This window comes from Ahaetulla prasina, chromosome 2 (assembly GCF_028640845.1).
Source record: "Ahaetulla prasina isolate Xishuangbanna chromosome 2, ASM2864084v1, whole genome shotgun sequence".
Classification (NCBI taxonomy): Eukaryota; Metazoa; Chordata; class Lepidosauria; order Squamata; family Colubridae; genus Ahaetulla; species Ahaetulla prasina.
Window position 1 is genome coordinate 178,753,513 of NC_080540.1, and position 24,884 is coordinate 178,778,396.

Consider the following 24,884-nt stretch of genomic DNA (forward strand, 5'->3'; position numbering starts at 1 on the left):
CTGTTTGGCAAACTACCATCCTGTTTTTCAGGTTCTGAGAATTCCTTTATAGTTTGGTGATGTGATTAAGGTGCTGGCCTAGAAACCAGGAGACTGTGAGTTCTAGTCCTTCCTCAGGCATGAAAACCATCGGGGTAACTTTGAGCCAGTTATTCTTTCTTAGCCCAATTCACCTCACAGGATTGTTGTTGTGGAGAAAATAAGAGGAAGGAGTATTTTTGCTGCCTTGAGTTACTTATAAGAATAATAAATGTGGGACACAAAGCAAACAAATGATGAACCAGAAGAACATTGGATTTAGTCTTCATCAGCCATCTTAACAGGTCAGTGGGGTCAGATCAGCTCTACTGAGAAACCTCCATAAATTGCTGCTACAATACTCTATCTATATATACAAAAGCGAAATACCATTCACGCATCATCATGAAATCTCCAGAACCGTAAAGCCTACAAACTTGAAATTTGGCACATATGTTCTTCTTGGCTTCTAGGTGCTCGCTAAGAAAGGATTTTTTGAAATGACCACCAGATCATTAGTATTTCTTATATTATTATTAACACGCTCTGATGCTAAGGAGTTAGATGTTTTACTCCCCCTCTCCACCAAAAAGAACTCTGTTCCAACTGCCACTTGGGCGTGGGAATGGCCAGCACGTGACTCATATGGCCTATGGGCTGGAAGTTTAGACATTCTACTCCCACCTGAAAAATGCCCTGATGCTAAGGAATTAGACTGAGGGAGAGAAGAGGATAAGATAGGAGAGGCCTCTGTGGGGCAAGCCTGAGGGAGAGGGGATATAAGAGGATCAATGGGGCTAGCCTGAGGAAGAGGAGAGGAGAGGCTTCTGTGGGGTAAGCCTGAGGGAGAGGAGAGGAGAGGCTGATCATAACTACTCATTAATTTTCAAGCTCTAAGTGTCGATTTATCAAGCCCCATCACATAATTTCATAGTGGAGCACGGATATCCAGCTAGTTGTCATATATAATGTATGTATGAGAATTTTTCAATACTGTAAAAATGAACAAACAAAAGTTGCAAAGTAAGAAAAAGCATAAAGAAAGAAATTAGGGGAAAATATACACTTATGCCTTCTGGTCTCTTCTTTATTGAGTAATTATCATCTTAAACATCCTGCTGTGCCTTTTTAATCCCAAAATTGCCATAATCCTTTTGAATTGTAGACTTGTTTGTAGCCACTTTTCTGGTATCTTACAAGAAAACTAATTTTCAGAAATCAATTTGCTTTACATTAGAATGCACTTTCTGGTTGCCTTTGTAGCACAGCAAGTGGGGGATTTAACTTTCATTCCACAATTTGAGCATAGCTGAAACTGTTGGTTATGGGATCCAGACTTCTGCCACTGCAAAGGGGGACTGGACTGAGCACCTTTGGCTGAAGGCAAATGAAACCAGCTGACGGACATAACTCTTGAATGAGCTGCAGAGACTTTGGAGGCTGTAGTGTGCATCCCTCCCTCCCCTCTCCTTGAAAAGATGTTATTGATTTCCACAGAAGAGATAGACCTGCAAATACTTGAAAGGAAATACCTTTCTGTTCAATGGGGCTTACTCCCCAAAAAGTACTGCAGCTACAAAATATTTAGCAAATGATAAAATATGTGTTATTAAGAGTAGTGTTAACACCGGTTGGTTAATGCCAACTATTTGTTATTAAGGCAAAGAGCTTCTCCTTCAGAGTTGTCTTTCTAGGAACTCAAAAGCTGGGGGCCTTATCTTCTCCTAACAGGAAGAAGTTTTGCCTGCCTGACTTTTACTACCACTAGCAACAGAAACCTCCTGGGCCACTGACTGGAGAAGGCTTGTAGCAAGACAACAGCACCAACCACACGGAGATCACTTTGTCTTCTTCAGCTGCTCTTCCTCCTTTGAGCCACTTCTGCTACCAATGCAGGTAAGTGATCAATCCTCCTGAATCTCTTTATCAGCTCAATATGGGGAGGACACCAAAACCTTCACTTCACAGAGGATCAGCCAAAGGGATCTAAGCTGGCCAAGGGGTGGAGAATAGGTTATGGGAGCAAAGTGAAAAGATGCTTTGAGCAGGCTTGTTTTTTCAAGCTTCCTTCACTTTAGAAGGCTTTGATGAGGAGAAAATCCTGAATTTCTTGTCACAAAGCAAGGAAGAAAAGAGGGAAATGTGTAAGACGAAAAAGCAGCGCTAGAGGATGTAAAAAAAACCAAGAAGCACTTGGAGCAGAGGTTGCAAATTGATTTTCAGGGGAAAAAACTCCTAGCAAATTGTAAAACAGTTAAAAACAGTAAAAAAAGAAATCACAAAATATAAGGAAAGACCCTTTTTTCCCCACATACTTAACACACTTCATGGCATAAGAAGCACACACACAAAAAAGCAAAAAGCAAAAAAATCCACATTCAAACATTACAGCACAGAAGCACGTGAAGAAGAAACCAGAACTTCTAAACTGATGAATAAAACCAGCAACAACAACAACAGATTAAAATTGTTCCAAGACGTGCAGGCAGTCTTCAGCTTGCAAGGAAAAATTAGCTGGAAGAACAAAAGCCCAACCCAATATCCCCAAAAGAAGAACAAATGGAAAAGAAACATGGAACTAAAATATTTCATTTGCATTTTGGAATATAGGGGAATATTCAGGGCCGGTTATCTTGCATTCATGTTTTCAAGGAAGCGTGTCAAAGAAGAGTTCAAATACTTCTCTACGTGCCAAAAGGTGTGGGCACCCCTAAGCTACAGGAATGAACTCTTGGGTCCTGGAGTCAGAGGCTGACACTGAGTTTGGTCTTCACCTTTGCAGTTGTTCCTGGTGATTTATTCTAGTGTAATCTTTGAAGGACACATTTTCTTAGTCAATGAGCTGCTTTTTTTCATTTCTTTTTAGTTATGGAGGTGAAAACCTGGAAGCTCTTCGCTGCCTTTCTGTGTTGCGCTGGATTCCTCCTGGCTCTTTCCAGTAAGTGTCCTGAAGCTGGAACCTATGCAGAACTTAATCTCCATTCTGGACTTTGTATTCACCTTGAAGGTCTTTTGCTTGGCTTTCCAAACTGTGACCCAACATCTGTTATAAGCTACAGCGTCTGTTGTGTCATTCAACAGACTGATGAGGCACAAGCATTATATCACAACCTATATGCAAGTTTGAGAAATACTCCCCTTCGTTTTCTGAACTGTCCATATGTGAATAATTGAGTCTTTAACTTTAAAACATGAAACCTAGATCTCCTTTCAAGACGGACAATAGCGGAAGTGCTTTCTTAGTGGTAACAAAAAAATTAAGTATTAATTTTTAATTTTTCCAAGTATTGAATTCTGGTTATACTTTTAATTTTAGATGATTTCTGCAGATACATATACCCAGGTTTCCTTGGCCTTAAGTATACATTTTCTCTCAATGTATGTTTACTGTACTGTTGTATATTTTTCATTTAATTTCATGAGCTGCCGATATATAAATATTGTAAATATGATGTACCTGGGAAGAATCTTCAGAAACTACAAGTAGAGAAATGCATTATTAGTAGTAATAGTAAAGATATTAAGTCTTGCTGTCTTTTGGACAAGTGGAAGGTCCAAATATTAGCAACACAATGTGAATAAATAAATTATAAGTTTGGATTAATTAGGGTATAAACTAATTATAAATGATAGAACAATATTTTTCAATAAAAAGGATCTTTTCCAGCTAGCATCCCATCCCTCTGGTTTGAGATAAGTGAGCATGCTTCAACCCTCTCTGGCGCCTTTCCATTTCAGAAGAAGGTTGCCTTGGCCGTTTCTAATCTATACGGCTCAGAAAATATCCCAAGAGGGAGTGCTTTGCATTCAGGCCATTATCAGGACCAACAGAAACCATCCTCATGCTGGCTGAAATAACACATTTCTCAACCATACTATGTAAGGATTAGATGTTATAAATGCACACTGCAAAGATGGCCGCTGTGTGCGAGCTCAAGAAATTTAACACGAGTTCTTGATTTTGTCCTTGCCATGGCATGCCTCTGAGGAAGGTTAGTTTGTACAATAGTGATGGGCCCAAGATCACGAAGATCTTGGAACAATACTGGTGTTAAATCAAGAAAGTTACCGTAAATTGGTTCTTTCTGGATTTCAGCATATTCAATGGTCAAGGGTAATAGGGTTTGTCTTCCAGTTTATCTTCTCATAGAAAAGCAGGGAGCAACTCTTTCTGGTTATTTCCATCTCTAGAAAGGGGAAACAAGTGAGCACACTCAGAGTGACAAAAAAAAAATCAGGAGTCTGGTAGCACCTTTTCCAACATTTTGTTTAAAAGATGTATAGCTGTACTGAGCTGCATCTCACTTCCTCATCTGGATAGAGTGGCTAGACAGAGGCAATCACATCTTTTGTGTGCTTGAGCTGTGAGCTACAAGTGACAACCAATGTCTGTTCTGTTTTTGTGGTCTGTCTTTTAATAGATAATGTTCCCTGAGAACCAATCAGGTTCTATTGATTTGCCTGTTGATCTTGTTGGGTGGATACATTCAGCCTCCTGAATGTCTGGTTTAATTCCACCACTTGAGCATGACCATCAAGTGGGCCAGAACAAATGCTGTTGTACTGTAGCGCCTGGATGTAGACAAGAGGGCAGCTTGATTATGTGTTCTGGGTGGAAGCTAGAAGCATGTAGCTCTGCTGTATATTGCCTATGTGCCCATTATGTGAGTTTAACCTGACATTAAGGAAGTGGACTCATTATATAGTTTCATTGAGGCTAAAGTTGATGACGGAATGGAAGCTGTTGAAGTATTGATGGAATTTGTGCAGAAATTCTTTTTTATGAGTCCAGATCAGGGGTGAAATGCTACCGGATTGGACCGGATCGGACAAGTAGGTAGCGGAGATTGGTTCTGGTTCGCCGATCCGATAGCAATCGCTGGCTGGCCACGCCCCCGAACCACTCCATGGCCCGCAGTCCAGCCTTCGCAAGCTGGACACCGGGACTCCGGGAAGGGAGCTCGCCACCTGCTCGCCCTTAGGTCAGGGGCTGGAGCCAATTCCCCAAGGACCCGGAGCCACCGCCTGCCCCAACTGGGTCAGGGAATGCATCATTCCCTGACTCCGGCCTTTCCCCAGAGCCTCCGCCCGCTCTTCCTTCGCCCACTTGCTGCCCGCACACCGCCTGTTCGCCCTTCGCCTTTGGTCAGGGCCCAGGGATACCTCATTCCCCTGAGACCCCGGAGCCATCCCCTGCTCTCCACCTGCCTCAACCGGGTCAGGGAATGCACCATTCCCCGACACCAGCCTTGTCCCGGAGCTGCCGCCCGCTCTTCCTTCGCCAAGCAGCATATACATACTTTCTTCCAGCAGCTGGCTGCCAGGAAAGGCAAGCGTCCAAAAGTTACTGAAGTCCCTCTCCTTGAATATGCTGCTGCCATTGCTGCTTGCTCCATGCACCGGTACGCAAGCGCACACTGTTTATTTCATTTATTTATCAGCGGCAGGCTGGGTGTGCGCTTGCGCAGCCGGCGCTTAGAACAAGGCGGCATATTCAAGGAGAGCAACTCTGATAACTTTGGGACGCTTGCCTTTCCTGGCAGCCAGCCACTGGAGGAAAGTAAGTATATGCCGCGTGGTGAAGGAAGAGCAGGCAGTGTCTCCGGGACAAGGCTGGTGTTGGGGAATGGTGCATTCCCCAACCCGGTTGAGGAGGCGGCGAGCAGGGGGCGACTCCAGGGCCTCAGGGAATGAGGCGTCCCTGGGCCCCGGCCCCTGACCAAAGGCGAAGGGCGAGCAGGTGGCAAGCGGGCGGTGAGTGGGCAGAAGCTCCGGAGAAAGGCCGGAGTGAACCTGGTTGAGGCAGGTGGCAGGTGGCGGCTCTGGGGCCTCTGGGAATGGCACATTTTAAAAATTTATTTTTAACTAATTAATTTATTTAATTACTTTACTATTACTATTACTTTTAATTAATTAATTAATTAATTTGTTTCCCTACTGGGTTCTGTGGGTGTGGCTTGGTGAGGGGGTTGTGACTGAGTGGGCATGGCTGTGAGTGACATTGAGTTGGCCACGCCCACTCAGTCACAGGACACACCTACCCACCCAGCCATACCCACAGAACAGGTAGCAAAAATTTTTAGATTTCATCCCTGGTCCAGACGGTGAAAACTGCCATGAATCTCAAGTAAAGAAGTGGGTAAGAGTTGAGAAAATACAATTCTAGATCAGCTGTGAAATATTGACATATTGAGGAGGCATGTGTGTGCCTTTTAATAAACATTTAATAAGAAAAATGTTCCACCAGAATCCTCCTGATTGGTTTGGTTTTTTTTTGCTATGATAGACAAACAGCTAAATTTACTCAGGGGTAAAATTATGTATATGCTTCTGAAACAGGTGGTAATCCAAAATTTTAAAGTATGTTAGAAGTTCTGTAATAAGAGTTAACCTCCCAGTGTAAAATTTTACAAACACCTTTCTGGATGCCAAGGTAGAAGCAGGTTACTATAATAGCTTCCTTTTCTGAATTTTTCATGGTGATATTGGTGGGCAAGATCTCAGCTGGCTGCGTGAGTGATTTAAACACTTTGGACAAAATCAGAATGAAATGACACTATCTTGTTAATTCCTGTTCTTGACACATGTGTGTTTTTCTTGGGTTTTCAGGGGCACAGGAGAAACAGCCAATAGCGCCCTTGAGAAAAGCTGTGGTGAAATTTGGACACTTCTTTGTGTTGAATTGCACAACAAGCAGCAGCAGCAACGATAGCTGTGATATTCAGGAGAGTTCTTCTCACAACTATGATTATAGAGATGTCGGGCCCACCTGGAAAGCTTTCACTTTTATTGCTGTTTACTGGTCACTCAATGCATCTTGTATTGTGACCTGTTATAATGAATCCAGCTCTTGGGAAACGATTGTCACAGTTTACCGTAAGTCAAATTCAGCTATGAAAGTCTATCATTTTGAATGTTGCCTACTGTGAAGGAGTCTGACTGGCGTTCGGTGGAGGAGAGGGAGGAATTCTCCCTTCTTTGGGATCAGGTGCTCAAATTCAACAAGATCAGAAAAGAAAACGGGGGCTCAGGAAGCCAAAAGTCAAACCTGGGAGCACAAATCTGCCAGATATAGAGGAAGATTTATAGCAGGGGTGTCAAACTCGATTTCATTGAGGGCCACATCAAGGTTGTGTTTGACCTTGGGGGCTGGGATGGGAGTGGCCAGGGTGAGCGTGGCCAGCTCGATGTCACTCATGTTGGGGGTGCTTGGGTGGCCTGAGTGTTCTGCCAGTGGGCTCCTGAGCTCCGTTTTCGGATGTGACAGCCTCCTGCAACCCTCTGCCAGTGAAAATGGAGCTCCGTTTTTGCTGGCAGAGGCACCACAGGCTGCTCCTTTGCTGTTTCTAGGGTGGCCCCACAGGCCAGATCTAAGCACCCATCTGGCTCATGGGTCTTGAGTTTGACATCCCTGATTTATAATGCCCAGAATAAGTCCCGAGGCATCTAGTAGGAATTTTCTCCCTCACAATTGCAGCAAAATTTTAGACAGCCTCCTCCCGCCCCGAAAAAACTACACTTTGTCCCATTTCTCCTTCTGACATCAGATGAAGAGGTTTTTATGCAACTAGGCCTTGAAATCCTTTATAATCTCTTTTAAATTTGCTTTTGGCATTAAACTTCTTTGCTGCTGCCATCCCATTGATGGAGAAAAGTCATTCGAAGATCCAATGTAATGTCAAGCATTTGTTTCTAAATCAATGCTTGACTGTTGACATCTAATCTAGTAGGTGATGGCTATCTGGCATTTAGAAGTATTTACTGCTCACTCTAGTCATAATAAAAATTGTATACTAAAATGCCCCCAAAGTATCCCAGTAAAATAAAACAACAGAACTTGGTTGAGTTGGATGATTTATTTCTCCCTTAGGCTGGAAAAGTGTTAACTGTTTCACAGTTACAGTATCTCAGCCGTGAAGCTCTTCCCTCTAGAACAGGGGTCTCCAACCTTGGCAACTTTAAGACTTGTGGACTTCAACTCCCAGAATTCTGGGAGTTGAAGTCCACAAGTCTCTCTAGGCTCAACTGTCAGTCTTACACAAACACACCCTCAAAAAAAATAGAATAGTTGGAATAGGGGCAACCATTTGACACTCACAAGCACAGGGCCAGCCACTGAGGAAAATCTTGCATGCTGAACCAGACAAGAAATATGGTCACATGAGCTGATTCTATTTTATTGTAAGATTGCAGTTAAAGGAATCTTTCAAACCTGAAAATATATCTCTGTCTCAAACCCCCAATCTTCTTTACAGCCCAAAAAACTAGGGAGAGTCCCTTCTGAGCCACTTGCCCTGTCAGTATTCCTACTGAGGTCTAAGTTGCCATTTATCTGATCCTTCCTCTGACTGTGTCTCTTTACCCTATCTCCCAAGGTCATTCCCATATACCACGACATTGAGTTTCCTTTGCTGCCTGTTCCTTGGCAGATGCTTTCAGCTAAGTTGAGTGTATGGGGTAGGGCTATCATAACTGGCATGCAAGAATCCAGATGATCCAAGGGTGGGCTGCTGAGGGTTCTTGAGAACCTCTAGATAAAATTCTGTGGAGAACCCCAAAATCCCACTCCTGGCTGGGCCTGCCCACCCTGCCCCTCCCAGGAGTCCCCACGTGGCCCGTTTTGGATGCAGGTAAGTGCAGGGCACACACGGAGGCTTGGGGAGGGCAAAAAACAGGCCTACCGGAAGTTTGGGAAGGCCAGAAATGGGCTCATTTCCAGCCTCCGGAGCCTGTGGTGGCTGTTTTCACCCTCCTGGAGCCTCAAGGAAAGCCTCCAGAGCCCAGGGAAGGCAAAAACGCCCCCCCCCCCCGCATAATGCAGGAGGCTGACTAGGCCACGCCCACCATGGCCATGCCCATTCAGCAGCTGGGCCGAGAACCCCTTGCTAAAAATTTTGAAGCCCTGAGGTGATCCCTAGATGACTGCAAAAAAATGAGAGTTTCCAGTAGTTATTTGCTTATTTAAGGGTCATGCAAGTTTTTGCACCTCAGATACGATGACCCAAATGTAAGGTACCATGATGGAAGAGCACTGTGGAAAGAAGAAGGAACAAGTGAGACAGGGGAGGAAGAGAAGGAGGAGGATGTTCTGCAGCAAAAACAGCAAGCAGCCTGGGCTAGAAGGAAAATGTTGGCAGTCACTGCTGGATGCTCTTCTCTCTTCCTTCCTCCTTAAGAAGGATGGAGGGGAGAGAGCAGACAAATCCTGAAACTGTATATATTAGATAATGTAGTAAAATCTACCCCTTTTCTGTGATGGCTGGCTACTTTCACTGTTTTGCAGAGCTTAAGTTGTTTTTAAAGAATGCAGCCACCAATGCTTCACTCCAAGTTCTCTCACACTTACATCTGCTGAGAAATCACTTTCCACCAGTCTGCAGGGAGATCCATTATCTTTTTCAAGTGGAAGAAGGAAGCCTTTAGTGGGAGATAAAGAAGGACAGATGGCTGAATATAGTTGGCATCATGGAAGCTTCTGGTACTATGGCCATATTAGCACCAGAAGCTTCCACATTGCCAATAGACATATACAGATATTTATTTATTTATTTATTTTTATTTATTTATTTTGTCACAACAATATATATAAGTGTCATACAAAAAATTTATATAGTATATAAACATATATATGAGTAAATATTAGGAGGTATAAACATATTTATATATAGGAAGAAGAAAAGAAAAACAATAGGACAGGAACGGTAGGCACGTTTGTGCGCTTATGCACGCCCCTTATGGTCCTCTTAGGAATGGGGTGAGGTCAATAGTAGAAAGTTTTTGGTTAAAGCTTTTAGGATTATGGGAAGAGACCACAGAGTCAGGTAAAGTGTTCCAAGCACTGATGATTCTGTTACAGAAGTCATATTTTCTGCAATCTAGATTAAAGCGGTTAACATTAAGTTTAAATCTATTGGTTGCTCTTGTATTATTGCAATTAAAGCTGAAGTAGTCTTTAACAGGAAGGACATTACAGTAGATGATTCTATGAGTTAAACTTAGGTCTTGTCGAAGGCGACGGAGTTCCAAGTTTTCTAAGCCTAGGATTTCAAGTCTGGTGGGATAAGGTATTTTGTTGTTTTCAGAGGAATGGAGAACTCTTCTTGTAAAATATTTCTGGACACGTTCAATTGTATTGATGTCAGAGATGTGGTGAGGGTTCCAAACAGGCAAACTGTATTCTAGAATTGGTCTAGCAAATGTTTTATATGCTCTGGTTAGTAGTGTAGTGTTTTTGGAGAAGAAGCTACGTAAGATTAGGTTAACAACTCTTAGAGCCTTTTTTGCTATGTAGTTGCAGTGGGCTTTGGCACTTAGATCATTTAACATGAAAACTCCAAGGTCTTTAACGGGATGGGGGTCATCTGTGAGGTAATGTCCATCAAGTATGTACTTAGTGTTTGGGTTCTTTTTTCCAATATGTAAGACTGAGCGTTTGCTGGTTGAGATTTGGAGTTGCCAAGTTTTAGACCAAGTGGTTAGATGATCAAGGTCTTTTTGAATGATAGATGTATTGTCTGTGGTGTTAAATAGTTTGACATCGTCAGCAAAGAGAACACAATTACTTGAGATATGGTCACAAAGATCATTAATGTATAGTATGAAGAGTGTTGGTCCAAGGACGCTGCCTTGAGGAACGGCACTCTTGACAGGAACAGGATTAGATAGAGCATTGCCAATTTTGACCACTTGTTGTCTGTTTGACAGAAAAGCAGATACCGTATATACTCGAGTATAAGCCGAGTTTTTCAGCACATTTTTTGTGCTGAAAAACGTCCCCTCGGCTTATACTCGGGTCTATACGGCTTATACTCGAGTTTTGTTTTGTTTTTAAGCCCCTCGGCTTATACTCGAGTATATACGGCTTATACTCGAGGTTTTTTTTTTTTTTTTTTTCACATTTTACCGGACTGAAGCCCTGCCGGTGCAGTGAGAGGGCGGGGCGGGGGAGCCGCCAGCCTTCTCAGCTGAGGGAGGGAGGGTTTCCCCAACCGGTAGGTGCCTCATTTCCCATCCTCGGCTTATACTCGAGTCCCCAGTTTACCCCAGTTTTTGGGGTAAAATTGGGGACCTCGGCTTATACTCGGATCGGCTTATATTCGAGTATATACGGTATCCATTTGTGGAGGGGTCCTGAAATGCCATAGGATTTTAGTTTTAGGAGAAGTTTATCGTGTACTACTGAGTCAAAAGCTTTGCAGAAGTCTATGTAGATTGCATCTATAAGGTAGTTGCATCTATAAGGTAGTTATAGATTGCATCTATAGTTATAAGGTAGTTATAGATTGCATCTATAGTTATACGGTAGTTATAGATTGCATCTATAAGGTAGTTCTCTTATAGCCACAATTGAGCCCAGAATTTATGTTGTTAAGTAAGAAATTTGTTAAGTGAGTTTGCTCCATTTTATGACTTTTCTTGCTTCATTTGTTAAGTAAATCACTGCAGTTCTTAAATTAGTAACATGGTTGTTAAGTGAATCTGGCTTTCTCCATTGATTTTACTTGTCAGAAGGTCACAAAAGGGAATCACACGGCTCTGGGACACTGCAGCCGAATATAAATCACGTGACCATGGGGATGCTGCAAAGGTCATAAGTGTGAAAAGTAGTCATAAGTCACTTTTTTCAGTGCCGTAACTTTGAACGGTCACTAAATGAACTGTTTTAAGTTGAGGACTACCTGTATTCTATCCCAAATGTACTTTGGAAAAATTTTCCTGAACAGCAATGGAATTAAGTCCAGAAAAAACATTATTTCACTCATCATCACCTCTCTTCTAAACATTGAAGATCTTTGGCTATATCTTATTCTATTACAGAACCTCCACAGAAGATTGAGCTGGATCCAGTACCAGATATGGAGGTGGACAGGTTGTATAATTTAACATGCCGGGTTTTTGGTGTAGCCCCCATCCGGGACCTCACCGTGACTTTGGTGAGAGGGGAAGAGCAACTTGTGGTAAAGACCTTTGAGGATCACACTCAGCCTGAAGCTGGTGCTGTTGTGGTGAACCATCAGATAAGAGCTCAGCAAAATGACTACAACAAGATGATCACCTGCCAAACATCCCTGGATCTGAGACCAAGAGGACCACTCCTGAAAAACACCTCCCACGGGATATCATTGTGGACTTTTGGTGAGATCCCATCCATTGCTCCGGTTCTGATTTAGACATACTTCACTCTGCAGTTACAGAGTATAACAATCCCCCCACGGGGTGGGCGGGGTGGGTGAGTGAGAAAAAAGGTCTTCCACCTTTTTAAACTGATCCCACAATTTTCATTGTCTTCATAAAGATTTTGGTAAGCTCCCATTCACTTCCTTTAAAGCAGGTCTTCCCAACTTGCCTTTCATGAGATTTGGGCCATCTAAATGCCTTATAGTGACCACCCTCCAGAATAGCAGTAGTTAAGGTCAGACAGAGCCTGATTTGGTGGCTCAGTGGCTAAGACACTGAGCTTATCAATCAGAAAAGTCGGCAGTTCGAATCCCTAGTACAGGTCTTCTGCGTGAGCAGGGGGTTGGACTAGATGACCTCCAAGGTCCCTTCCAGCTCTGTTACTGTTTAAAAAAGTGTAAAGAAACATGCAAGACCAGGACAAAAAAAATGAGATGGAACTGGAACTTGAGGAAAATTAAATGAATTAGCGTTAATAAGGTCTCATCCTTTAATAACTTCCTGTTCTTTCACATTAAAGTTAGATGGCAACTTTTAGAAGGGCCTGTGAAGTGCTCTGGAGAGGCTAGGCAGCCCTGAGGCCTCAATCCTCCTCTGCTATAAAGACAGCTGCAGCAGTCAAAGGTCTAAACAAAAATTGTAACAAAAGAAAAGACGTCATCACAGCCCCAATTTCAAGGCATAATCAGGGCACTGATCGCAACATCTTTCCAAAACGAGTGCTGTGGGAAATGAAGAATTAGCAGGAAAAAAGGGAGGGAGGGAAGGAGGGAGGGAGGAAGGAAGGACATGGAAGAAATCTATTTTTTCTTTCTTATCTCCAGCAGCCAAGTAGGAGAAAGAAGCATGTTTTAGTCTATAGGTTCAGGGATGGTGGAATTCTCACCCACTACTTGCACTGTACCTCACTTAACTTATAGAATAGAATAACAGAGTTGGAAGGGACCTTGGAGATCTTCTAGTCCAACCCCTTGCTCAGGCAGGAAACTTTACACCACTTCAGACAAATGGTTATCCAAGATCTTCTTAAAAATTCACAACTTCTGCAGGCAAGTTGTTCCACTTATTAATTGTTCTAACTTGCAGCAATAATGATGATAACAATGTAAAAAAAATTCAGGTTTAGGAATTAAATACTTTTTAGTATAAGCAGGCCTCACTTAACATCCGCAACTGAGCCTGGAATTTTCATTATAAGTCATTGCAGTCAGTAAGTGGATCACCACGCAACTGACTCAATTTTGTGACTGTTTCTATGACACCTAAAAAGTGAATCATTATGGTAATTTATGACACCTATAAAGTGAGTCATTATGGTAATTAAGCAAATTATGTGATCATTCAGTGAATCCATTCTCCCAAATAGGCATTTTTGCCAAACTGCAAAAAAACAAAACAAAAAAAACCTACCTCGACAAAAAACACTAGAAACTGGCAAAAACATAACAAATCGTGATAATGTGACCATGGCACATTGCTACTGGTCATACCGTAGATGCAAGCTGGTTGCCAAACTCCTGAAATGTGTCCATGTGACTGTGGGCTGGGGGGATGCTGAGGCTGTAACTTTGAGGATGGGGTGTAAATAACTTCTGGGGTTTTGTTGTAATCTTAAACAGTCATAAAGTGAGTGAGGGCAACTACTGCATCTAATGCAGTAAATAGCAGCAACTCACAAAAACCCTTTAACAAAGTTTTGCTTCAATGCAAATGCTGCACCAGCTTTAAAAGAAACAAGGTATTATTAGACGGGAATCAGAGATCAATTAAAGCGCCCAAATTCACTTCTCCCCACCACACTGCCCTTGAAAGAGACTGATAGTTCAATGGCAAACCCTGCAAAATCTTTTTTGGAAAGATTCTGGATTTTTGGAAGAGAGTGCCAGAAATCTTCCACTCCTTCCCCAGCATGTGTTTTGGAGCAGGGGTCTCCAACCTTGGTCCCTTTAAGACTTGTGGACTTCAACTCCCAGAGTTCCTCAGCCAGCTTTGCTGGCTGGGAGTTGAAATCCACAAGTCTTAAAGGGACCAAGGTTGGAGAGCCCTGTTCTGGAGAGTGATTGTGGTGATTTCTCCTGCTGGTAGGTGATTTTGTCTGCAGAAAGTTGAAGAAACCACTGCTCACACTCCTGAAAGATTCCTGCACTAAATCTATAAGGACAGCTATGCTTCCTGGCCTTGTTGATCTGTATCAATATAATCCATTACACCACTTTTCTGTTGCACTCAAGGATGTGCAAAACATATACTTTAGTATGGCCATATGTTGTTGGCTATTATCTTCAACATTCGTAAGCGTCAGGAGAAAGGAAGAAGAATGAATAGCAAGAAGAGGAAGCTGGCAGTTGATTTATAATCTACTGAGTCCACCATACAGCTTCTCCAGTGCAAAAAGCAACATCCTCTTCCTCTTGCCCATTTGATTATGTCCTGCCAAAAGATGAAAACAGACTTTTAAATCAGCATCTTCCCTATCCCCACAACACACACACACAGCCTCTCTGGCTGCCTCTCTAGAGTAGCAATTCTCTTCTAGCTTAGGGTGGAGGGCTAGAATCTCCTAAAACACTACATACACATTCTGTATGTGCTCTAAAAAGAGATTTGAAAGGGCAATGCTCATATCCTCTTATATTAGTATTCATTCATTTATATCTTGCCTTTCATTCAAGAGGCGTAATGCTCCTCCTAGTTTTCCCCATAAAAACTCTTGAGTAGGTTGAGCTGAGAGAAAATGATGGCCCAAAGTCACCCTGAAAGTTTCCAAGGCCAGCCATGGAGTAGAATTTAGGTCTTGCTGCCTCTAACCAAGCATTTTAAGCATACTGCATTCCTTCCTACAATTGGAAAAAGAGCATCATGTTTTACACAAAGGCCATGTTTACAAACAGTTAACTCAATTTTAACACTCTGAAGCATAAACTAACTATAAGTGCTGGGTGTACACATGACACACTAAAGTATAAATAGGTTGGCAAGACATCTGTAATCAGATGAATTAAGATACTGATAGATCGTTCCCCGAATGGGTTCGAATTTCCCGGCTGGGAGAGCCTCTCCAGCAGATTGGAGCGTTGCCGATGTGTTAGAAGAATTGAGATCGAAGCGAGCTGCGTTTCCCGAATGGGTTCGAATTTCCCGGCTGGGAGAGCCTCTCCAGCAGTTGGAGCGTTGCCGATATGTTAGAAGAATTGAGATCGAAGCGAGCTGCGTGAAAGCGAGGTTTCTTTATTTTTCAGAAAGACGAATCCAGCAAGCTGCAAGGACTGCGTTCCTGGGTGAGCTGACAACCATATACAGTAAGTATACATTTTTATACCCTTTTTTTCCTTTTCATTTCTTTGTTTCGGGAGTACTTGATGGGTTTTCCTTTTGTGTATGTGCTCTGTGTTTGCCTTTCTGATCATTCTAATGATTTGATTTCCTCAAGTATTCTCTCGTTAGTTGTTTTCCATATGCTTCGACTGAAGTTAATCTATTTAGGCTTGTGATTGAATCTTGTCTTGATTTAATCTATTTCTTTTATTTGGTCGGCTATGTCTGTGTGACCTAATTATTTCCTTTCTTGTATTTCTTGATATTGTCTTTTAAATAGCCTTGAGGTTTGGGTTTTTCCCTGGCCAGATTTAATTCTGAGTCAGTGTCTTTTGTTATTATGATGCACCCTTGCTTGGTTTCCTTTTGCTCAACACTGCCTAGGTGAAGTTCCCTTCCTACAATACTTACAGGCTTTGGTGGGAAAACATCTCACAAAAATTTGTTCTAAAAGGGTGAGTCATCCAGGAAGTTGCTACTTAAAAAAGAAGCAGGGCAGTGGTTGAGGTGTGAAAGTAGGTTTTCAATACAATTTCAGTCTCAAGAACTCTGCTGTCAAATTAAGGATGATTTATTGTTCCTTGAATAAGATTAGAAATGAAGATTAGAAATGGTTGGGCATTTAATGTCCATTTCAGCGTAGAATTTCAAGGGAAACTCACAAGTTTACCTTTCATGACCAAATTTTGTCTTATGAGTCAAAATGTTCTAATCTAAGACGTCAAAACAGTGTGTTTAGAAACACTATCACAAAATTGATCCTGCTAGATAGATCCACAAAGGTAAAATAGCAATCAATCCCTAATTTGTTTAGATCATCTAACAATGTTCTTGTGTTAGATACATGAATATCCCAGGAGAAAAAGCCTATCAGCCATTTAAATACCAGCACTTCTAAAACTGCCTGTCATTTGAACCATTTGAACCATTACTTAGGTATTCATTACTGTAGTCTAATTAATGCTGTAAACTGGGAATTTAGGGGCTACTAAAAAAATCTTTAAAGAGATGTTTTCCACGTAGGGTATTTTGTGGTGACTAGGGGAGATCCAGTCTGTTTAAACCACAGCTCTACTTCAGACTCCTTGATTGACAGGAGCCTAAAAGAGAAAGAACAATGAAAGCAATTTCTAAGTTTTCAAGATTTCTTAGGGGGGGGCAGCAATCTCCAAATTTGGCAGATGGAGGATGTCTTTCTCCTTGAAGTGGTCAAAGGGGAGTAGTGAAGGAACCCTGGAAGAGCTTGAATCCATCCAACTATTGGCAGGAGAGTCAAGGAAGAGAAATATTCCATCTCTCTCAGAGAAGAAACCCAACCATTCAGTCCAGTTAATGTTGTCTTTCTTTGGCCACAGATGCCGTTACAGGACCTCTCGAGCAAATGACCCTGGAACTCCAGAAGTCATCGCCAGGCCACAGCTGGGCCTATAACCTGATATGCCACGTAATAAGAGTAAATCCCTGCCTTAGCCTTGTGGTGACCTTTTTTAAAGGGTCAACGAGGTTGGGTACGCCAGGTTTTACAAACTGTACTTCGGTTGAAATAGAAAACTATACGGTCACTCTCCCTATCACCCTCCATCCAGAGGACCATGGCCAGGAAGCATATTGTCACGCAGCCGTGCGTTTCAGCCTACAGGAGCCAGTCTATCAAACCAAATCCTTAGAGGTTTCACTCATGACTGCTGGTAAGTTTGCAAGCCAAGAAGCTTTACTGAACAGACATGCCAGCCAGACCCTTGTCTCATTGCAGAAATGTAGCAACAGCTTCCCCATTTGCTGGGGAAGATCAAAAAACATTTTTTTTCCTTGTTATTATAAAAACGTATAAATGGGGAACAGCCAGTTCAGACATATTTCAGAGAGAGGAGGGGGGCACATGTTTACTGTTGTGTTTTTCTTTTAAACTGCATTAACTCTTTCTTCATTTTTTAAAAAAGGAATCCATACACAATTACATGCTGTTTAGGATCAGAGTAGCAGTTCTTATTCACTAGGAAATGTTAAGTGATCTTCACATGTCAGATGACATATGCTCGATTTTTTTTTGTGTCCAGCTAGTTTGGGAAATGACTGCTGCTCCTGTTGTGTGCCACTTGGCCCTAGGCACTAAGGAACACAATGAGGATAAAACATGGACAATGGGCTGGGGAAGAAAAAGATTGTGACATCAGAACTATAAGCTTTATGACTGCCAAGAGTGTTTTTGCTACAGCATTTGGATTAGTTCTGAGTGCTTCATTTTTGGAGGTTTTCAAGAAAAGACTGAACAACCAGGGGTGGAATAATGACCCCTGTCAAGGGCAGAGAGTTGAACTAAAAGACCCCAAGGTCCATTCCAGCCCTATGATTCTATGGTAGAACTCAGAATGCAACCAAGGGAAGGCTGATTAGTGTTTAAAAACAAAATGCCAAGAGTTTAAACCAGGGTCTGTCCAAAAGTCTCTCTCTTACCCACATGTATAACAGAAGACTTTATTATATAAGTATGCAGAAAAAGCATGTGATTGCTCAGGTAAGAGAGAAAAGGACTCTATACATGCTCAGAGACTTTTCTTTATTATATAATATGAAGAAAGACCACATCATAATGTTGAGGTTGCCAGCCGTTATAAAACATACCATTCTAGACCACCTCCTCATATCAATTCCTGCTTGTTTAGTTATGCTTTAAATATGTTTCATCAACTAATCTTAGGACTAATCTTTCCTACCCTGCTCTTCAGCTAATACATTTCTGAAATAAAGGTGATACGTTAATTTATCTTTCATGTGACAGATGGACTATAGTGCCTTTATTTACTATTTCATAATATTTCTACTGTATATAGCCTTTCAATTAATGTCACCAAGACTGGTACAGTAGATCATATTATAAACAATAACAGAGAAACAAAACAAAACAGCAGAAAAATAGTTGAGACTGGAAGAATCTTAACTCGGAGAGGAAGTGATTCCACAAATGGGAAACGGTACAGTGAAAAGAGTATTCACATGAGTCCATGAATAGTGAAAGGAGTGTTGTCTTCCCCCACAAAGGAACATTTGCAAGCCCCCCCCCAAAAAACCTGGATAAATTCCTCCTGAGAAAAGTCTCTTATCTGTTCCCCATTTAATTTAATTTAATTTATATAATTAATTCAAATTACTTTATTCAATTGAGGCACAACCCAATCCGAACAGCTCTGGGTAGCTCATAATCTAACAAAAATAAAATAATAAAATATAATACAATTTAAAAAACAAATCCAAACAAAAATAAACAAGGGGTTAAAGAATTATAGTGAATAATCTGAAATGCAGCAATTGGCAGCCAGGGCTGGGCTTGAGGAACACACCCAGTTTTCCAGTCAATGCTTGGATATATCAAAGAAGAATCATATTTAGCATTCATCAAGAGAATCAGGAAACTGAACTTTTAAGTGAAACTTTCCTTGATGGAGAAAAGAAAATTATGCCTTGTGAGTAAAGCATATCATATTTTCCTCCTTGTAAAACTCAAGCTATTTTTTGTGGTTCCTCATATGTCCAGATTATTAGCAGATCCACATTTTATCAACCCACTTATTTTCCCAAAATCTTTTGCTTAACCACCTAAGGATTATCCAAATTTATATGAACTGAAACATGTAAAGCTGTGGTCATTGCAGTCACCCCAGATTTAGTGTAGTGTTTTCTTTATGCAAAATTTTCCTTTGCTGTTGAGTTATAAATTCAGTCTAGAATGAACAAATAATTGCTAATATACCAAAATATTATTTCTTGAAATTTAAGAAGTCTGAAATTTATAGTATGAGTTAAAGATGTACTAACTCAATGGCTGAAAAAATGGTTGTGAATTTTTGGGTGAACATATGTAAAATGCAATATCCCATCTGACTATTTCTGTTAGTTGAGTTTATTTTTCATCTTACAATATAACTGTAAGCTGGTGGTGGGGTATAATCAAATAATAGATACTTATACCCTCAGATGTCATATGCTCTTCATCCAGTTTCAAATCATATTAATGTAATATTCTGCTTGGAAAATAAGAAGCAAGCTGGTTCTTTGTCACATCTGAAGTACAGCTATGCTTATTAGTGTTTAGTTTGATTTGGAGAATTTGTAGTTCTTTTATAATATAAAGTAGTATAATAGCCTTATTAATGCAGTTGGGTGATACATTGAATTCTCTTTGCAAATTTCACCCAGCCTAAAATATCTAAACATTTTGGCAATAATGTTGTGATGTTTCAATCTCCTTTTCTAATTGTCCTCCTATTTGATTTTCAGAATCCTATTTGGCTATCATTGTAGCTGCTACTGCTGTTGCTGCTTTGCTAGTCTCTGTGCTGGTGGTCTTTCTCATCTTCATCTTTAAACTTTGGATCAATTAATGCAATGGAAAGGGCAACTCAATGAATCAAAAATCTATATCTTATTTAAGAAGAGTAAAAGTTCTGCTTCACGAACATCTCATTTACAAGGAATGTGTCATGACACAATAGTGAATCATTTTATATATGGAAAGAATATTAATAAAAGCTCACAATATCATATCCAGGTTTCATCTTGAGCGTGTGGACATTGGAATCAAGAAAACATGTCCCGTTCTCTGGCATTCTTCTTCCTGCTTGAAATGTCCCATTACAAGGTACTAAAGATGGCTTCCAGGCCTGACACAATGATTGGCTGGTGTCATAAACCTTTGTGAGATGGATTCTCATCAATTCATAGCCTGAAGGACTGTTTATATTTGAGGATTTTTTGATAATTATAAAATGAGCAATGATCATTCATATATTTTTACAAGGACCACATTTCCTAGAAGATGCAAATGTGAAAGAAATGTCAACAATCACGTATGATCTATTCATTCTTTTAATAAACTGACAGGGCAATATTATATTCATGTAAATGCCCTTCCTCTTCCCCTAGTATTTATAATATTATAGAATGAAGTGAATAATGCATTTATTAGCAATACAACAACTTTGTAACTATAATACTTTGAGAACAAGTAATGAAATACGAGTACAAATGTATACAAAATTGGGGACATTTGCTACCAAAAACCCCATAGAAAAGTGGAGTATCAGGACATAAATTAGCACAATGAAATCAATGGCCATTTTGTATTCAACAATACTAACATTCTATATTTCCAGGTATTCAGCGTATTTTCAGTATCTAGCTACAGAAATTTAAGGGAACAGGACAATAAACTGAACTGGAATACCTGAAAACTGCACCAACAAATTGCTTTCTCATTCTAACACTTGGTTAAAGAAAACATAGCCCTTAGGAGAGTTACTTCTGAAATTGTATCTTCCAATGACTGTTTAACATAACCTCAAGGATTTTGCACGGCAAGACAGTCAATATAGGAGTGATCAATTGCTCTTGGACTGCAAAGTAAAATAAGAGAAGAAAGAATTTCTTGATGCTTCTTCAAATAAAATGTCATAATTGCTGGTTGAACAAGATGAATATAAACAGAGATAATCTGAAGGGAGATGAAAAAAGAAAAATATGCATTATTTAGTGCAAGCCCAGAAATATATCCACCTGATAAAGTGTGAGAGCTCAATATGATGAGTTCTATCAGAGTTACCTAGGATTCATGGAGGCCACGTGCAGCAAGCTACGCTAAAGATACAGAGACTCAGCCAGAGATTCAGGGCAGCAACCTTCCTTTGACATCAAAGAGGGTTAAGAAAAGATTTCTGCCCCGGGCTTCACCAGCAGCCATGAAGAACCAGCACCATGGAATATGACAAACAAAGGCCACGAGGAAGGCACTGCTTTAGAAAGATCTTTAAAACCAGCAGAACTAGCAAATAAATACAATCCTATCCCATGTTATTCTGTTTTTAAAAGTTTGCCAAACATCTACAGTAGATTTTTTTTAAAATTGTGCTTTCTTAATCATACCCAACAAAAGTATGTGTGTGTATAACTGAATGACAACATGAAATAAAAATTAACTGCCACCCAAAATACTGGAAATCTATATTACAAATTAAACAAGTTTTAAAATCTGACCAACTATTTATATCTTCTTCCTTGCTCCTTTGTCCAAAATTACTACCACCAAAAGTAAAAACACACCCAAACTTAACACAAATATTAACAAACATTTCAGCAAACCACAGCTTGTGGAGGGAGTGACTGTCCCAAAGTAACCCAGTGAGCTCCATGATTGAGTGGAGTCTTGAACCCGGATTTCCCCAAAGTCCAGCATCTTAACTGCTGCAAAACAAAATATGCATTTTCTTCTAGAGATTTTTTTAAAAACATTCTTATATAACAGCTTTCTAAATCAAATCAAGTAATTATTAATGGAAATGCATGCTGTATGCAATAGGAATGTTTTCCTGTTGAACTTTCACTGGGAGAAAGTTTTCTCCAACCATTTGGCTGAAATCTGCTTACTGCTGATTAGAAAACTCTGCTCCACCTTCTGCATGCCAACCTTTCAGGAATTTGAAAACTATTATTGAATTTCCTTTTAGCCTAAGCATATATTTATTGAATGTATGAACACAGTTCTGCACCGCATTTCTTCAATGGGGATGGGCAGTCTTTCAATGGGCAAGGTTTTCAATTTACCCAAGAGCTGTATTCACACTGTGGTGGAGTCGACCTAACAGAGGAAGGATGGGGCAAGGATGTGATCATGATCATCAAAAGCAGTGACTTGGTTTCAAAGACAAAAAGGTGCTTCACAGCTTCTATATGATTCAGGTAAATATGTGTTTGGTCTAAGGACCTAAGGATGACCCCCAATAGCCCCAGTAATACTGACCTACAGGTATTACATTTAATAAAACAATGGGAGAACCTGCAATGTTTCATAAAATGACATTGCAGATTTTGGGCACAGAATGAGAGGCTTTTTGCGGTTATGCAAGGGACCCCAAGAAGTTTGCATGGGAATCAAGTGCAGTTGGAGTTCTAACATTGTAGAATAATTCTTTACTTTGGTCACCTTACTTTACTTTGCCACAATTAATCAGTGGAGCAGCTTGTCTTCAAAAGTTGTGGGGCTCCATCACTGGAGGTTCTTAAGAAGAGATTGGACAACCACTTGTCTAAAATAGTATAGTATCTCCTGCTTGAGCTGGGGGTTGCACTAGAAGACCTCCAAGGTCCCTTCCAACTCTGTCATTCTAATATAATAGAAAAGGGAATACCGTATATACTCGAGTATAAGCCGAGTTTTTCAGCACATTTTTTGTGCTGAAAAACGTCCCCTCGGCTTATACTCGGGTCTATACGGCTTATACTTGAGTTTTGTTTTTTTTTAAGCCCCTCGGCTTATACTCGAGTATATACGGCTTATACTCGCGTTTTTTTTTTTTTTTTTTTCACATTTTACCGGACTGAAGCCCTGCCGGTGCAGTGAGAGGGCGGGGCGGGGGAGCCGCCAGCCTTCTCAGCTGAGGGAGGGAGGGTTTCCCCAACCGGTAGGTGCCTCATTTCCCACCCTCGGCTTATACTCGAGTCCCCAGTTTACCCCAGTTTTTGGGGTAAAATTGGGGACCTCGGCTTATACTCGGATCGGCTTATATTCGAGTATATACGGTAATTTACTTTAGATTAGTTGTGTCTATAGACTCAGGCACTTATTCCTTCTCTTTTGTTCTTGTAGATAATGCACTTCCCGTCTGTTAACTGGTGTGTCATTTTAAGGTTTCCATGACTCTTTGGGAAGGATGTTCCCAGCAAATCCTCTTCCAGGACAATCCCACACATGCTCATACCAAAGAAAGAGCTGTGGAAGTCAGTGAAACAAGATTGTGGAACAGGGGTGCATGAATGGACCCAATTACATTCAGATGAATTCAGAAATTTGTTCCAATTGTGGCAAATTCCAGGTTTCCAGTCTTGATCTGCAGATTAAAAACATAAGGAAAACAAACATACACTCAAGAAAGAAAGAAAGAAAGAAAGAAAGAAAGAAAGAAAGAAAGAAAGAAAGAAAGAAAGAAAGAAAGAAAGAAAGAGAGAGAGGGAGGGAGGGAGGGACGGACGGACAGAGGGAGAAAGGAAGGAAGGAAGGAAGGAAGGAAGGAAGGAAGGAAGGAAGGAAGGAAGGAAGGAAGGAAGGAAGGAAGGAAGGAAGGAAGGAAGGAAGGAAAACTGCAACAGGTAGAACAGCAACCTCTTCTGCTGGGAGTGAGGGTGGGGTTGGCTAGGGGTTCAGGATCCCACAACTAAATGCCACCCTTTGCAAAATATGAAAAGAACACCAACAATAGCAAAATAGCAAAAACATTAATATGGCTTTTACATAAAGCCAGTCTCTTTGGCCTTAAGGACCTATGACAAAATACCCTGAGCGTATAGATTGACTAGGCTTTTGGGCTTCGATGCCAGTAAAATCTGCAAAGCTGTACTTGCTGCATCGTAGTCCAAAACTGGTTTGATATAGACCCATCTGGAGCCAGACACGGCATGCTTCATCCACCCACAGTTCCCCAGCTATTATTATAACTGCCTCCCCCACCTCTCCTGCCCGCAAGGTAGTTGCCTGGAGCTCTCCTTGAAGTTATTTTTCTCTAATCCAAACATCACTGCACATGTGTTGGCTTGCTCACTCAGGAGAAAATCTTGGGGGCCAGCAATGTTAGGGAATTGGGTCAATCTAGCTGAAATAGCTAGCTGCTTTCTTTATAGGTCCTGTGGTAGCTGCCCACTGGAAGAGATTTACTGTCCCCAGACAACTTCTATCTGATTTTGAAATGCCATTCCTCTGAAACAGCTTGCCAAGGAATCCACTCCAGGAGTTGGCAAAGCATCTCATCCCACCTTCTGAAGCAAGCTCCGTCTCAAACAGCGGTCCAATATGTCCCTTTGCCTTCACACCTAAAGAGGGGGATGGACCATATGTTGCGGAACTTATGTCAACACAGAAACCCTCCCTCCTTTTTTGGCTGTTGGAGGACCTGCCCAGCATTTCCCACATAAGATTCTTCAGCTCCTTTTCCTGGTCTTTACAGTATTCCTGTAGCCCACTCACCTAGTGGAGGCTTATAGCACAGCTACTTGCATTCTTATTTTGATCAAAACGGGGGGGGGGGGGGGGGAAGCAATGGCACTGCTGAGTTTAAGTATCTTCATGAGCTTTAGAAAAATGGCCCAGGAACAATGGGAAAATGTGTGGATCAAAGGTTTAAAATGTACACTAAACTATAATTTAAAACAAAAATTTTATAACATGATGTATCGTTGGAATTCAACATTGGATAAGTTATCCAGAATGTAAAAAGGTATTTCAAATGAATGTTGGAAGTGTAAAAGCAAAGAAGGAACTTTTTATCATTTATTGTCGACATGTGATAAAGCAAATAAATTTTGGAGTAAGATTCATATTATAATACAGAAAA

The 24,884-nt window shown here is 41.0% G+C and overlaps 1 protein-coding gene across 1 annotated transcript; it reads left to right on the forward strand.

Moving 5' to 3' along the window:
• The first annotated feature begins 1,739 nt into the window (after window positions 1-1,739).
• Window positions 1,740-21,536, forward strand: LOC131192159 (intercellular adhesion molecule 3-like). Its single transcript, XM_058171038.1, has 7 exons — window positions 1,740-1,914; window positions 2,885-2,956; window positions 6,628-6,894; window positions 11,836-12,153; window positions 15,435-15,494; window positions 16,866-17,198; window positions 19,786-21,536. The coding sequence occupies exons 2-7, from the start codon at window positions 2,887-2,889 to the stop codon at window positions 19,887-19,889; spliced, it is 1,152 nt and encodes a 383-aa protein (XP_058027021.1). The 5' UTR covers window positions 1,740-1,914; window positions 2,885-2,886; the 3' UTR covers window positions 19,890-21,536.
• The last annotated feature ends 3,348 nt before the right edge of the window (window positions 21,537-24,884 follow it).

Excerpts from the sequence above, each read along its gene's own strand:
- LOC131192159 (XM_058171038.1), top strand. The coding sequence starts at position 2,887 with ATGGAGGTGAAAACCTGGAAGCTCTTCGCTGCCTTTCTGTGTTGCGCT. Across the intron at positions 12,154-15,434 it reads GATATCATTGTGGACTTTTG|AAAGACGAATCCAGCAAGCT; the intron begins GTGAGATCCCAT and ends TTTATTTTTCAG. Across the intron at positions 17,199-19,785 it reads GGTTTCACTCATGACTGCTG|AATCCTATTTGGCTATCATT; the intron begins GTAAGTTTGCAA and ends TTTGATTTTCAG.